At 41.1% G+C, this 16,062-nt stretch overlaps 1 protein-coding gene across 1 annotated transcript in view; it reads right to left on the bottom strand.

Annotated features, from left to right (window-relative positions):
- RFX7 (regulatory factor X7) overlaps positions 1-16,062 on the bottom strand; it is a 115,292-nt gene that overhangs the window by 21,258 nt on the left and 77,972 nt on the right. The window contains exons 4-5 of the mRNA XM_028147800.2: positions 7,037-7,119; positions 5,483-5,605 (exon numbers count right to left, since the gene is read on the bottom strand). Coding sequence (XP_028003601.1) covers positions 5,483-5,605; positions 7,037-7,119 — 206 coding nt within the window. The remainder of the gene's footprint in view (positions 1-5,482; positions 5,606-7,036; positions 7,120-16,062) is intronic.

Genomic DNA, 16,062 nt, shown 5'->3' with positions numbered 1-16,062 from the left:
CTCTCTGTCTTTCCCCCTCTTCCATGCTCTCTAAAAAAATCAATGGAAAAATATCCTCAGGTGAGGATAAAAAGAAAGAAATATCAGATCCTATTAAAGAGACATCTTGAAAAGGACTAAGGAAGGTTGTCATTTTTTCATGGTGAAGGGACTGAAGTCCGTGTTGATGAAAACACCTTGGTGGCTGCGGCGGCCGGCAGTGGCAGCAGCAGCGAGGTGATGGGGGCGGTGCCTTCACCTGATCAGCCCGGTTGCCTCCTGCAGAGGGAGGCCAGACTGCAGCTTAGGCCCGCTCCTTGGGGGGAGTGGGACTAAGCCATCAGTAGGACATCCCCTGAGGGTTCCCATACTTGAAAGAGTGCAGGTTGGGATGAGGGACCCGCCTCCCCCCCATGCACGAATTTCGTGCACCGGGCCTCTAGTATTATAATATGTGATTTATAGCCTATATAATAAAGAGGTAATATGCAAATTGATCATCATGCCCTCACAAAATGACTGCCTACAACCAGGCCAGCAGGGAGGTTAGCAAGGGATGACCAAACGACTGAACAGCAGGCTGCGTGGGGCGACCAGGCTGGCAGGGGGGTTAGTAAGGGACAAACAAACAACTGAACAGAAAGCTGCATGGGGTGACCAGGCTGGCAGGGGGGCCGTGAGGGGTGACCAGGTCGGTGGAGGGGGGGGGCAGTTGGGGGCGACCAGACCAGCAGGGGGGCAGTTGGGGGCGACCAGGCTGGCAGGAGGGTTAGTGAGAGACAACCAAACGACTGAACAAGCAGGCTGCTTGGGGTGACCAGGCCGGTAGGGGGGTTAGTTAAGGACGACCAAACAAGCAGGCTGTGTGCGGTGACCAGGCCGGCAGGGGGGGTTAGTGAAGGATGACCAAACAACTGAACAGCAGGCTGCATGGGTGACTAGGCTGGCAGGGGGACCATGAGAGGCGACCAGGCTGGCAGTGGGGACAGTCGGGGGCGAAGAGGCCAGTAGGGGAGGGCAGTTAGGGGCGGGCAGTTAGGGGTGACCAGGCCGGCAGAGGAGGGCAGTTGGGGGCGATTAGGCTGGTGGGGGGGGGGCAGTGAGGGGCGACTAGACCGGCAGGGGGGGCAGTTGGGGGCGACCATGCCAGCACGGGGGAGGCAGTTGGTGCAACCAGGCAGGTTAGCAATTAGGAGCCAGTGGTCCAGGATTGGGAGAAGAATGTCCGACTGCTGGTTTAGGCCCGATAACTGGCAGTCGGACATGCCCCGAGGGGTCCTGGATTGGAGAGGGTGCAGGCTGGGCTGAGGGGACCCACCCCCTGTGCACGAATTTCGTGCACTGGGCCTCTAGTTTCAAGATAAAATCTAAAAAGCAAAACGAATATTTATAGTTTTGTCTATCTGTAAATAATTGCCTTAATCTGTGACATGTAATAAACTGAGATTTTTATCAATACATAATTTGAAACGTATTTTTTAAGACTGTGGAGTGGAAGTGACTCATTTTCTGGCAAATTTGTGGGGGACTAAAAATCACTTTTACTTTAGTTTTTTCTAAACTTTATACAGATGCTATAATATTAAATAATAAATTATACATTTGAGAAATTTGTAAATTATACACATATGCTTAGGCCTGATCTAGATTTTAGATAGGTATAAATATTTACATGTCATTTAAGTCATGAAATGTTCACTATTTTAAAGCTCTTAAAATAAATATGTTTTTAGAATCTATTTCTACCTTTGAGAATGTCCTAAGAGTTTAATTTACATTGATTCATAGAATAGAAAATACAAACTTAGGTTGTAAACACAAAAATATCACACATACAAAATTAATGATTATACATAACTAAAAACTTAAAATAACCATTCATTAAAACATTAAACAGATTAAAAAAAAAAAAAAAAGGATTGGAGAGAGAACAGTTGTGCCAGGAAAGACTAGAGCCAAAGTTGTCAAGTTTACAAATCTGAACATTTGTGATTCTACCCAGAATGAAAGCAAACAGATTTTCAAGAATGTTAAAACAGGATATATATTATTTAATAAAAAATCCATTTAAGATTAATGCTTTCGTTTCTCCATTATGGAGCAGGAGCGTGGTTGCTACTGCCTCTGTTGCTCTGTGTTTGCATACCCCAGAGTTTCTAGATAGGTTCATTCCATTCCACCAGCTTCTTCTATTGGTCACATTTCAAAACCATGGACAATTTTAGATTAAACCTTTAGAAACATAATAATGTAAACTGCCTAAAAATAATGATACAAATGATAAAAATAAAAGAATGGGCAAATACACACACACACACACACACACACACACACACGCTGGGGCAAAAGTAGGTTCACAGTTTTTCTTATAGAAAATAGTACAATAATTAATAAATACAAGAATAAACTCTGTTTTGTGTACTCACAACTGTAAACCTACTCTTGCCCCACCCTGTATATTTCTGTATATAAGACTAGAACTATGAAAAAGGATGTAACAGATACAGAAGATATTCAGTTTATGAGAGACTAATATATGTAATGCTATACTAATACATTTGAAAATCTGAATGAATTCTAGGAAAAACAAATGACCAAAATTGACTAATGAAGTATAAATCTAACTAGAAGAATGCTACAAAAATTTTCAAAGAATTACCTCGAACAAAGACTCCAGGCCTAGATGTTTTATAGGTGAGTTCTTCAAAACTTTTAAGAACAAGTAAGTCCCATGTTATAAAAACTGTTTCAGAGGACAAAAAATTAGGGAGTTTCAATCATATATGAAGCTGGCCTAACCCTGATATCAAAACCTGACAAAGCATAAAAAATGAAAATTACAGACTAATTTCCCTTATGTGTAGAGATACAAAGATCCTACATAATATACTTGAAAACAGAAACTAAAAGAATACTAAAAGATTACATATCTTGATATGAACAGGACATTCATTCTAATGAATAAAAGAAGGGTTCACATTGTGGACTATCTTTATATAATATATCATATCATGAGGTCAAAGAAGAAGCACCACATAACAATGTCAATAGATACCCAAAAAGCTTTTAATGAATTTCAATATTCATGTCTCATAAAACAGCAAATTAAAGTCTTGGTCAACTAGAAATGATACATCTTTAACATCAAAGAACTGTAAGAGGAAATGATGCCTAACACTGCTATTATTTACAACCAGAAGGAAAATCTATTAAATGTAATAAAGAGAATGGGAAAGATATACAGAATAAACTCTGCCCAGAAGAGTCAAAAGAACTGAAAAATTAAGATTAAGCCAAGTTCAGTAAATATAAAATTTGCAACATAAATAACAGAAATCTATAGATAGTCTATAAAGCAAAGCAAACCAATAGGAAAATATCCTACATAATAAAGAGGTAATATGCAAATTGACCCTCACATCCTCGCACAAGATGGCTGCCCCCATGTGGTCAAAGATGGCCGCCACAAGATGGCCGGCAGGGGAGGGCAGATAGGGGCGACCAGGCTGGCAGGGGAGGGCAGTTGGGGGCGACCAGGCCTGCAGGGGAAGGCAGTTGGGGGGGACCAGGCCTGCAGGGGAGGGCAGTTGGGGGCGACCAGGCTGGCAGGGGAGGGCAGTTAGGGGTGACCAGGCCGGCAGGGGAGGGCAGTTGGAGGCAAACAGGCTGGCAGGGGAGGGCAATTAGGGGCAACCAGGCCAGCAGGGGAGGGCAGTTGGGGGTGATTGGGCCAACAGGGGAGCAGTTAGGCATTGATCAGGCTGGCAGGGGAGTGATTAGGGGGTGATCAGGCTGGCAGGCAGAAGCAGTTAGGGGCAATCAGGCAGGCAGGCAGGTGAGCGGTTGGGAGCCAGCAGTCCCGGATTGTGAGAGGGATGTCCGACTGCTGGGGTCCCAAATTGGAAAGGGCGCAGGCTGGGCTGAGGGACAACCGCCCCCCGTCCCAGTGCACGAATTTCATGCACCGGGCCTCTAGTATTTTTTCATAATATAAATAAGTAAAATGTCAAAATTAACAAGGAATATATTTAAGAAAAAATAAGTGAACCTGTTTGAAGGAAAAAAGCCTAAAAGTTTACTAAAGGACAAAGTTTACTAAAGGACAGCTACTTCATAACTGTAATTTTGCTACTGTTAATGAATCGTAATGTAAATATCTGTGTTTTCCGATGGTCTTAGGCTCTACAGCAGCGGTTCTCAACCTGTGGGTCACGACCCACAGGTTAAGAACCACTAGCAGGGTCACCGAAGACCATCGGAAAACAGATATTTACATTACGATTCATTAACAGTAGCAAAATTACAGTTATGAAGTAGCAACGAAAATAATTTTATGGTTGGTGGTCACCACAACATGAGGAACTGTATTAAAGGGTCGCGGCATTAGAAAGGTTGAGAACCACTGGACTAAAAGGTTGTATGTAAAAAATGAAATAAATACCTAGGAAAAATGTATGTGAGTATTTAGCTACTAATGGCATGAGGAAGTTGTAAGCATAACAATGAATAGTGCAAGCTGCAAAAAATGTAGTCAGATCACACTACTTATAAAAATATTAAAATTAAATAATAAATATCAATCCTAAAAATTTATATTTTAATAGTTAATGTTCTTAATATATAAAGGTTCTTGCTAAACTAGCACCCCAATTCTGATAATCTATATTAAATTATATGGTCAAGAATGTTCAATGCAATGTTATTTGCAACTGTTCCTCCATTCAAGAACTGTATATATGGTGGAGACAAATTTTATTAAACAATAGCAAGACTATATACATGAAGAAAAGGCGTTAGAAAAAAATAAAATAAGTAAACCAAAATGTTTATTTTTAGATAGCGAGATTACTGGTGCTGGTTTTCTTTTTTATACATTTATAACTATCTGCCAAAACTTTCATGATGAATACATGTTACTTTTATAAACAGAAAAATAATATAAACCCATTAATGATCATTTTCATAAACACATGTGATGATCAGAATTCAAAAGTTTCAACAAATATAAAAAGTTCACAATCATTTGTAAATTAAGTGGTCTTTGCATGCTGGAAGCTCCTTCAAGCTTTAACAAAAGAATTAAAAACACACAAAAGGTTAGGATTTATAAAATTTGTAAATATAAAAAACATGTTTTAGTTTTTCCATATGCACTGACTTTTTTACTGCCTTCCACTTTCCTTCTAACTCTAGACATAACCCTCCTGTTATCTTTAAGAACTCCACAGGAACACTTTAATCAGCAATCCTATGCCACTGTCCCTTAACCTCAAATAAGCCTCCTGTCATCTAGGTGAACTCTAGAGAAATCCTTTTATTTAGTAATCCTGTCCTTTGTTCATATGCTACCTGAGAAATTTAGAGATGGAAGGAATATCAGTGATTTATAAGTTAAACTCTATATACCACTGTGATATTCACCAATGATAAATCACTGTAGCCAAGTAGAGTACTTAAGCTCTTTAATACATCACCATGCCTGACGTATATCCATAATACTTACTTGTACTCATCATAGACTTCCTGTTTGGGCAGTGAAGTCTCAGGATGTTCCTCTAGAGTATTTCGAATCCAGAAAAAGGCATGCTTTTGTTGTGCCCGACTAGATGACATGGCGTTCTGATCACTAATCATAAAACAAAAACACGTTTTAGCCGAACTAGACAGCAATTCATTGAGAATTTCTGAGATAATGTTCCACTAAATAATTGTTTGTAAACACACTATAGATGACCAAACCTAACTCAGGACAGGCACGGGATTGGATTCCCAGCTATCTATATATAAGCCATCCACCTGTGGCTGTGGACCATTTTCTGTAGCTAGTGTTGGACTGAAGTTAATACCCTGTCCCAGCCCACTCACCATTGTTAAAGCGGCAGAGGTGACAGAGCACTGACAACATGAAGTATGTGTTTTGCCCAAAATTGTCTCTAATTGAGTAGTTGCTCACTTACTTGCCTGTTTACTTGCATAAACTTGCCAAATCATCAAACTTTTAAAATAGAAGTTATGGAAGCAATTTTTTACTTCCTATTTGCTTAGCATTCCAAAGTAACTACCCTGAAGTCTTACTAAAGCCCTCTATGCTCCAGAATGTAATTCACACCAGAGTGACCTTAAAAGGACAAATATCCCCTACATTCCTTCCTATAACTAGGTCCCCTCTCCAGGCTAGCACCACCCACTAAATATCATAAGTTTTCATTATACGGCAGTGTATTTATAAACTAATTTCATGAAATAGACACCTAAGATAGATTAAGCTCCTCTACTGATTCTGATATCAATCTCAGCTAACTATAACAACAATTTATTTAATTCTAAAGAAGATACTGTGCAATTTTCTAGGGCAGAAAATAATTAAAATAATTATAAAATTTGGTCCAAGGAAAATGAGGTACAAGCAACAAACTTTTCATTCCTTTTATTTTTACACACAATTTTAAAGTAACAGAATTTTCTTTGTATAAATTATGTGAATAAAATTAATTCTGAGAAATATTTTAAAAAGGGTATAGAAACTTTAAGAACATAATGCATGAACCACCACCGACTCTAAATTTTCTAGATGTGACATGAAAATATAGTAACACCCCCACACACTTAAAACATCTTACATTTATCAGAAATTCATGCTTCCTATAGGCAACTCACTTTTTTCTTTTTAATATTCTGTGATATACTCACCTGACAGTACCTAAACAATTCTTGCAGTTACTTTATTGCTCACAAACTTATGTACTTATTCTTTGGTATTCTTTTCAATTTTCACAATCCCTATATACTGCATAAAAATATTAATCTATTTATAAAACACAACCAAAACTGCATTTCACAGCCTACACCCAGGAACACAAATGAATTAGCAAAAACAGTAAGTAAACACTTAACCAAATATGATCCAGAACTAAAAAGATCGACTGTTTGCCACTCTGTTTTCTGATGATTTTAGGAATAGTGTAAACAATAACAACCAAACACACAGCCACACCACACTTACACCTCAGGGATGTCCTGTAAACACTGTAGTTAAGGCAAAGACAAGCAGACATACCTTTTCTCTCCATTGCTGAGACCAGAAGGCAGCTGAAGGTAGAGGTAGAGTTTCTCTAGGTCTGTAAACTTCTCAACTTCTTGCTGTTTACAAAGGATTGAAAAGAAAGATTATTTTAAAAACATTGTTTCTCTCTTTAAATTTATTAACATCTCTTTAAAAATAAAATACTAAATTTAAACCAGATTGAATGAATCACCTGCCAAAGAAAACAAAATCTAGTCTTTTTTTTCCCCTCATCATTAAAATAATAGTTAAGATGTTTGATACGTATATTGCATGTAAAAAAATAAGAGAAAATGGAACTTTCCTATTAATGCTCATACTCTAGGACTAAATAAAACCATAGACAAAGTTTACCACTTTTAATCACATTTAAAAAATGAAAAGTATTAGACTGGGAGTCAAGAGAATATTTATTATTAGTTAGTCTTAACGTAGCCCTACAACATAAACTAGATGAGAAAATTTCTAGGATCCTTTCCTAATTCTCAAAAACCCAGAACATGTGACTAAAGGATGGCGTCACCTGTGGATGGAACAGAGTTTAAAAACACTGAAGTACAACTCGGCCAGAGGCTTTTGGTCTGGGCAGGCCTGGACAGGGGCGGAGCCTGCGATCACAGGGAGCTTGGGGTCCCCTGCCCTGGGCAGGAGCTGGGGATGCCCTGCTCAAGGCCGAAAGCCTCTGCCAGCCTGGGCAGGCCTGGGCAGGGGCGGAGCCGGTGATCAGAGGGAGCTGGAGGGCCCCTGCCCAGGCCTAAAGCTTCAGCCAGAGGCTTTAGGCCTGGGCAGGGCCCAGCCCGCGATTGGTGTGAACTATAGAGGAAACACCTTTTCTGACTGCACATTGGCTAAGCTTCCTGTATGCCACTGGTAATATTCTTAGTAACTTGGGTAATAAGAATCCAAGAAGGTGATCTATGGTTTTTCCACCACACTTCTGGAGAAAAAAAACAAAGGTCCACTGCTGGAGAGCTAAGAAATGTCATATTCTGCCCTGGCTGGTTTGACTAAGTGGATAATGCCTCGACCTGCAGACAGCAGGATCTGGGTTCAATTCTGATCAAGGGCATGTACCTAGGTTGCAGGTTCCTCCCTGCCCTGGGCCCACCCAGATCAGGGCTCGTGCAGGAGGCAACCAATCCAAGTGTTCCTCTCACTTTGATGTTGCTCTCTGTCTTTCCCTTTCTCTTCCACATTCTCTAAAAGTCAATGGAAACATATCCTCAGGTGAGGATAAAAAAAGAAAAGAAAAAGAAATGCATATCCTATGAAAGACACCCCCAACTGGCCCCCCCTGCCGGCCTGCTTGCTCTCAACTGCCCTCCCCTCCTGGCCTGATCGCCCCTAACTGCCTCTGCCTTGGCCCTGCCACCATGGCTTTGTCTGGAAGGATGTCCGAAGGTCTCCTGGACTAATTAGCATATTACCCTTTTATTAGTATAGACAGTATATTCATTCAGCCATAAAAAAGAACAAAATCGTTCCATGTATGAGAACAAGAATGGACCTTGGAGGTATCATGCCAAGTGAAGTAAAACAGACAGAAATAGATAAATATCATATTTCTCCCTTACAGGTGGAATCTAAACGACAACAACAACAACCAACCAAAGAAAACAAACAAGTTCCCCCAATCCCTACACCCTACACAAGGAGCTAAATGGATGCAGAGAACAGATTGGTGGCAGCCTGAGGTGGGGGAGGTGAAATGGGTAAAGGGATACAAAAGGTACACATTTCCAGTCATGAAATGAATAAGCCGTGGAGATATAATGCAGTGTGATGATAATTAATAATACTCCAAATAAGCAAGCAGACCCGTGTCATCATACCATTCACATCCTATCTAATAAAGAGGGAATATGCTAACTGACCCTCATGCCATCGCAAAGATGGCAGTGCCCACAGCCAATAAGGAGGGAATATGCTAACTGACTGCCACACCCTCAAAGATGGCGGTGCCCACAGCTACAAGATGGCCGCGTGCCTGCCTCCTGAGTCCCCCAGTCCCCTCCACCCCCGAGCCACCCAGAGCCTGCCCATGGCGCAGGCAAGCCTCGGATGATGGCTGCCCAGCTGCCCAGGGCGGGCCCAAGGCACAGGCAAGCCTCAGATGGCGGCTGCCCAGCCGTCCAGGGCTGCCTGAGGCTTGTGCTGCCAGCAGTGGCAGCAGCGGAGGTGTGATGGGGCGTCACCTTCCCCTGATCGTCAGGTCACCTCCCGCTCCTAAGGGCTTCCAGATTATGAGAGGGGGCAGGCTGGGCAGAGGGACCCCCCGCTCCAATGCATGAATTTTCATGCACCAGGCCTCTAGTAAGTATATATTTATGAAACTTTTCGAACCTCTGCCTATAAAAACAAAGCAATGCTATAGACTTAATGTTGCCAATGACCTAAACATACTTTAATCTTTCTCATTCTAGACAAAAAAGCTTGTTTCTAACTACCTGATTCAATATTCACTTAGATATCATGTGATCCAGAGGAAAATAAAGGTACAATGCAAGATATACAAAATCGAGTTACTTTTAGAGGTTTGAGGTGAAGTTTGGTGTTGGAATTCTACCACTCAATCTCATTCTCTTCTGAAGTTTTGGCTGATGAATATTCACACAAAGACCAGTAGCATGGAGCTACCTTGGATACAAATAGTGTTCCATCAAATATCCCACTGTTATCATCGTAATTAGCTAGTTAATATTAATAAAGGAAAGGAAGCAAAGGGAAGTCAAACATTGTAAGAATGGTCACCTGGGAAGCTTTACGTGGAAGCTACAGCTTCACCCAGCATTGCTCCTCCAAGAGGATTAACACCCCTCCCTTCCCCCATCTGGTACTAGATTGTTGGGGAGAGAAATGGGAGATAGGCACATGAGCAGAAGTTGGAGTGGCAAAGGAGAGGTGCTTGCCTGTCAGTCTAGCCTGGGGAACAATGGATTCGCTAGAAGGGCATGAAATCTTGGGAAGTTAATTGGTTAGTTTGAAGAAGCTCGGTTAAAATCCCTAGAGTTCCCTCTCTCTTATTCTCTCTTGCTCCTTGACCACACGTTCTCACTCCATAGCCATTAGGCCTTAGCAGCACATGCCATACGCAGGATGCTGGACTGGACTGTACTTTAATATGGAGCAGAAACTATGGGCAGTGGCCTTCATTCTGGCCCTGCTGAAGACAAGATTGAACTTCTTCCCTGGGGAGATGGAAAGTAATGGGACATTGGAAACTCATGGGTTTATTTCCACCTGAATAAATATTACTCATCCTCCCGTGCAAGTCTCAGGAAATTCTTTTCCTCAAGACATCGCAAGAACTCCACTTCCACCTATAACACCATCTGCTCACCTACATCTCTCAGCCTCCTTTGCAGTTAGCTTAGGGCCCTGAGCAAAAGTGATGTATGTGATTTATTAGCTGACATAGTTAAGAATCAATGTGTCACCTCTATCCTTTTCCCCCCTTCGTGGCAACTTTGAAGCCATGTGTCTGTCAATAAAGTTCCTGAGGGACTATGTAGAGCAGGGGCATCCAATGACTTGTGCAGTACACATAATGTGAATGAAAATAAAATTTTGTGATTAGGCCACTGATATTTCAGGCTTATTTTGTTATGCAGCATAGCCTAGCCCACTAAAAATCCCTTTTATATATGCAGATAAAAATGTGGGGAGAAGAAAAGGGCTCCTCTCTGTAATTAAGAAAAGCTTTCATTCATTCATTCATTTTTAGAATATTTAACTTATTTTGAAATTAAACAAGAATATGTGATATTCATGTTTATCAAAATAGGCATGATCTAAAAAAAAAAAAGGTGAGAAACACCAGTTTAGAACATACAACAACCTTCATGCTCTCTTCCACCTAACTTTTACTTTACTACTACTAATAAAAATATTAGTGAAAAATTAAACTCTAATAACTTTTTTACACATGATCCTACAATATTCCTGTTTGTCCCTCTACTCTGGGCCATAGCAATTACTCAGGAATTTATATTCAATAAACTCACATTTACTGATTGTTTTAAAAATGATTTTCAGTGTCTGGTTATACCTTCCCCCCTCAACTAGACTGAAAATCTTGGTTTGTCTAAACTCAATCACCTTTTGAGGGAAAATCCTGAAAGATAAACAGAGCCTGATGGGAATGCCTTTAGTATTTTAATACTCCACTTAAAATGTAAAATGTTAAAGTATTTAAAAGGAAGTCTACAAAGTAGAAGCACATGTATCACTATCCATACTTAAAAGATGCTAACTTTTGCCACATTTAGTTCAGAATTCTTTGATTTTTAAACAGATTTACACAATAATGTTATATGGATTGAAACCAGTTTATTCATTTCTCTAATAAGTAAATTAGTTATTATAAAATCTCACTATTTCAAATATTACTGCAATGGAAATCCTTATTTGTAACTGCTATGTCCCTGTGCAAGAGTTTTTTCTGGACACATAATTGGAGAAACCAAGATGGCGGCATAGGTAAACACCTGAATTTGCTGCCTCACACAACTTCAAAATTACAACTAAAAGACAAAACGGACATCATCCAGAACCACAGGAAGGCTGGCTAAGTGGAAATTCTACAACTAGAAGGGAAGAGAAAAGCACACTGAGAATCAGAGGAGCTGCGGAAGTAAACTGCAGAGGTACGGAGGCGCACGCGCGTAGAGGGCTGGCAACTGAGTACGCGGCTGGCTTTTTCAATCCGGAGGGAGACACAAGCTCCCGACTGCTCTGAACTCCAGTTCTGAGCGAGACTCTGGGAACCCAAACTCATACAGGGAAAAACTGCACTGTCTGGCAGCGGGTGGAACTCGAGGGCGGCTTTCTCTCAGAGATGCTTGCAGCGATTACCAAGGGACACTGAGACCCGGGGGCCTCTTAGAGCAGAGTTGACAGGAAGCCATTGCTGTTTGTTCTGCCCTGAGACTCCGCCCCATCCAACCTGTGCACAGAGGCTTTTGCATATGAATGGCCTGGTCCTTTGAGATCTAAACTTGCCTAACAAACTGCAGCTGAGTCAGAGAGACCCAGAACATCCAAAAGACCCAGAACATCCAAGGTTCCACAGCAGCTTGCATTGCTTCTCAGCGGGGCCTCATCTGGGCACCTCAAAACCCCAAACAAAGAATAGGAATCTGCAGTTCTCTCCATAGCTCCTGCTGGGTGGCCTCAGGCTGAGGCTAAATTAGCACCTCCTTGGAGATCCAAGAGCCAGTGTACCCAGTGGTCAGAGTGGGACCATCAGATTACAACTCCTCAGATCCATAAGGGACACACTCAGGGGGCAGACTCATTGAGCACCAAAGTCCCACTGAAGCAAGTCTTGCCCCATAAGGGTGTCTCCAGCACAGAATTTCTCCCATCCTAGACACAGCTGATCCTCACAGCCAATTGGCCTGGAGGTCAATTCCTCCCAGTGATACCAACAACAATCAAGGCTTAACTACAACAAGACTGTGCATACAGCCCACAAAGGGGTGCACCAAGGGTGTCCACCTCAGGTAACTGGGGAGGCTGAGCCACTGGGCGCTATAGGACACCTAGCACACAAGGCCACTCTATCAACACAGGGAAGCAGCCTAAATGCGGAGACAAAGAAACAGGTCACAAATGAAAGAAATGGAGGAAAGCAAACTAATGGATATATCAGTTATAGGTTTTTCAAGAATTTTCTAAAAAAGGCCGATAAATTTAGTGAGACCCTCGAGGATATGAAAAAGGACCAACTAGAAATTAAGAATACACTGACTGAAATAAAAAATAATATACAGAGATCCAACAGCAGACTAGAGGATCACAAGAATCAAGTCAAAGATCTGAAATACAAAGAAGCAAAAACACACAACCGAAAAAGCAAAAAGCAGAAAAGAATAACAAAATATGAAGATAGTGTAAGGAGCCTCTGGGACAACTTGAAGCGTACCAACATCAGAATTATGGGGGTGCCAGAAGAAGAGAGAGAGCAAGATACTGAAAACCTACTTGAAGAAATAATGACAGAAAACTTCCCCCACCTGGTGAAAGAAACAGACTTACAAGTCCAGGAAGCACACAGAACCCCAAACAAAATGAATCCAAAGAGGACCACACCAAGACACATCAAAATTAAAATGCCAAGAGCAAAAGACAAGGAGAGAATATTAAAAGCAGCAAGAGAAAAACAGTTAGTTACCTACAAGGGAGCACCCATACGATTGTCAGCTGATTTCTCAACAGAAACTATGCAGGCCAGAAGGGAGTGGCAAGAAACATTCAAAGTGATGAATAGCAAGAACCTACAACCAAGATTACTCTACCCAGCAAAGCTATCATTCAGAATTGAAGGTCAGATAAAGAGCTTCACAGATAAGAAAAAGCTAAAGGAGTTCATCACCGCCAAACCAGTATTATATGAAATGCTGAAAGGTATTCTTTAAGAAGAGGAAGAAGAAGAAGAAGGTAAAGATAAAAATTATGAACAACAAATACATATCTATCAAGAAGTGAATTTAAAAATCAAGTGAATAAAAAATCTGATGAACAGAATAAACTGGTGAATATAACAGAATCAGGGGCATAGAAAGGGAGTGTACTGACAATTCTCGGGGGGAAAGGGGAGTGGGGAGTGCGGAAAGAGACTGGACAAAAATCGTACACCTATGGATGAGGACAGTGCAGGGGGGTAAGGGCAGAGGGGAGCTATGGGGGGCAAAAAGAGGAACAATTGTAATAATCTGAACAATAAAGATTTATTTTAAATAAAAAACTTTTTTCTATGATATGTACCTAAAAGAATTACTTGGTCATAAAGGATATACATCACCAATTTTATTGGGCTTTTCCAAATTACTCCCCAAAACTGTTATGCCAATTTGTATTTCCTACAGCAATACTATAATTTCTCTACATCCCTGTGAAAATTTAAGATTTAAATTTACCTAATCTCATGGATACAATTACCCAAAGTATCTCATTGTTTTATTTTACATTTTCTGATTGATGATCAAACTGAGTATCTTTTCATATTTTTTATCATTTGAATTTAATACAATGGCTGTCAAATTTCACGATGCATCAGAAACACCTGGGGAGCTTATTTAAAGACTAGAGGCCCAGTGAATGATTTAATCATGCACGTGTAGCCTGTCTGTCCGCTGGTCGGGACCGGTGTGGCCGGCAGCTCCGAAGTCCCTGGGCCCCTAGGGAGAGGCGGGGCGGGGGGTCCTCCTGCGGCCGGAGCCCAGGCAGGGGTCTTGCCTTCGCCTCCTGCCCAGGAAGGCTGGGGCCTCCGCCGCCTCCTCTGCCTTCGTGGAAACCCGAGTCCTCTGCGGACACCGGGACACCGCCGCGTGCTCCTGCGGCCCAACTGCCACCAGACTCCTCCCCCGGGAGCCGCGCCGCCCACCCGCGCCGCCTCCAAACCTCCAAACGCCCGGCTCACTGCCCTAGAGGCCCGTCTGTGCTGCAGCACAGCCATGGCGCAGACGCTGAGCTTGCACTGCCGCTGGCAACGAGAGCTCAGCGTCCTGCCGGCCCAATCACCACCCCAGCCACCCCGAGTCCTGCCCCCTGTGTCTCCGGCTGGCCCAATCGTGGGCATAGTGGAGTGATGGTAATTTACATATTACCTTTTTATTATGTAGGATTGTTGGACTGTACCTCCAGAGTTCCAGAGGTTCTGATTCAGTAGGTCAGGAGTGAGGGCCTGAGAACCTGATTTCTAACAAGTTCCCAGTGATGCTGGTCATAGGATCACATCTAAATAACCACGGCTCAAGGAACTGCACATTTAAAAGTGGGACCAAAAAAAAATATATGGGGATACTTATTCTATAGTTTGTATATTAATCCTCTACTAGTTATAAGTGCTGCTAATATCTTCCCCTAGTTGTAGCTTATCTTTTCATTTTGTTTTTGAGTCGTGACTATTTCCAGGCAAATATATCAATCTTTTCATTTATAAACTGATTTTTGCATCTTGTTTTGAAATCCTTCCCTATCCCAATGTCATAAAGATATCCAATATTTTCTTTTTAAAGTTTTGTTTTTCACATTTAGGTGTGTAGGTCTTTAATTTCTCTGGAATTTAACATACAAAGAAGGGAGGGATCTAATTAAAAGTTTTCCACAAGGCTAGCTTAATTGTCCCAGTATAATTTATTGAAGAATTCACTGATTCCCTTCTAATTTTTCATGCTCCATCTAAATGATTCACTGATTCTTCTTGAACTTACATCATAGAAACTTTTCATATAAGAATATTGCCCAGTAGCTGATCAGCAGAGTAATAAAGCAGCTTTGATGAAACTTTTATAAATCTGAGGTTAAGCGGTATGTATCTTATTGATAAATTAACAGCTAACAAAAATAAAGGACCTCTATTATATATTATAGATGCATGAGGCAGCTGCTACTTGAGCTTGATTGATTGACCCTTCAAATCTAGTCTACTCAAAGGAGTAGGACACAGTGGTAAGGTGTAGGATATAGAATCAGAAGGACTGTATCTGATCCCAGATTTGCCACTCACTAGCTTTGTGACATTAAGTAAGCCATTCAAACTGATTATTAATTTTCAAATATGTAAAACAGTGGTAAATGGTGAATTTTGGGGTATTAAAAGCAATTTCTAAAATACATAAATATTATATAAATATTCTGAATTATAGAATTGCTTAAAATAAAATTTGGCAGGAGAGTTTATAATTCAATTCTACCAACAAGTATAGAATCTTTTATTTGAAAAAGCAAGTATTTAAAGAAATTTAGGAAATATTTAGCCTGGTGACCTCTACTAACTTGGGAGATACACCATAAAGGCAAGGCTCCCAGATTTTTACGTGAGCATCATTTTTACATGGGCATAGTTATTGAAGACAATGTTCCACTAGCATTGACTTTCCTTGGGGTAAGAGTAAAATAATTCAAATTTCCTCCTGAGCCATTAATTAAATCCAAATTAGAAATATTTCTAATAATTAGGCTACTAGAGAGAAAAGGAATCAACCTAAGCAGAATAGGTCAGAAATAAAAGCTTT

Source organism: Eptesicus fuscus, chromosome 5 (genome assembly GCF_027574615.1).
Source record: "Eptesicus fuscus isolate TK198812 chromosome 5, DD_ASM_mEF_20220401, whole genome shotgun sequence".
NCBI classification, from domain to species: domain Eukaryota; kingdom Metazoa; phylum Chordata; class Mammalia; order Chiroptera; family Vespertilionidae; genus Eptesicus; species Eptesicus fuscus.
Note: the sequence above shows the minus strand (reverse complement) of the source record. Positions and strands in the feature narration are given on the sequence as shown.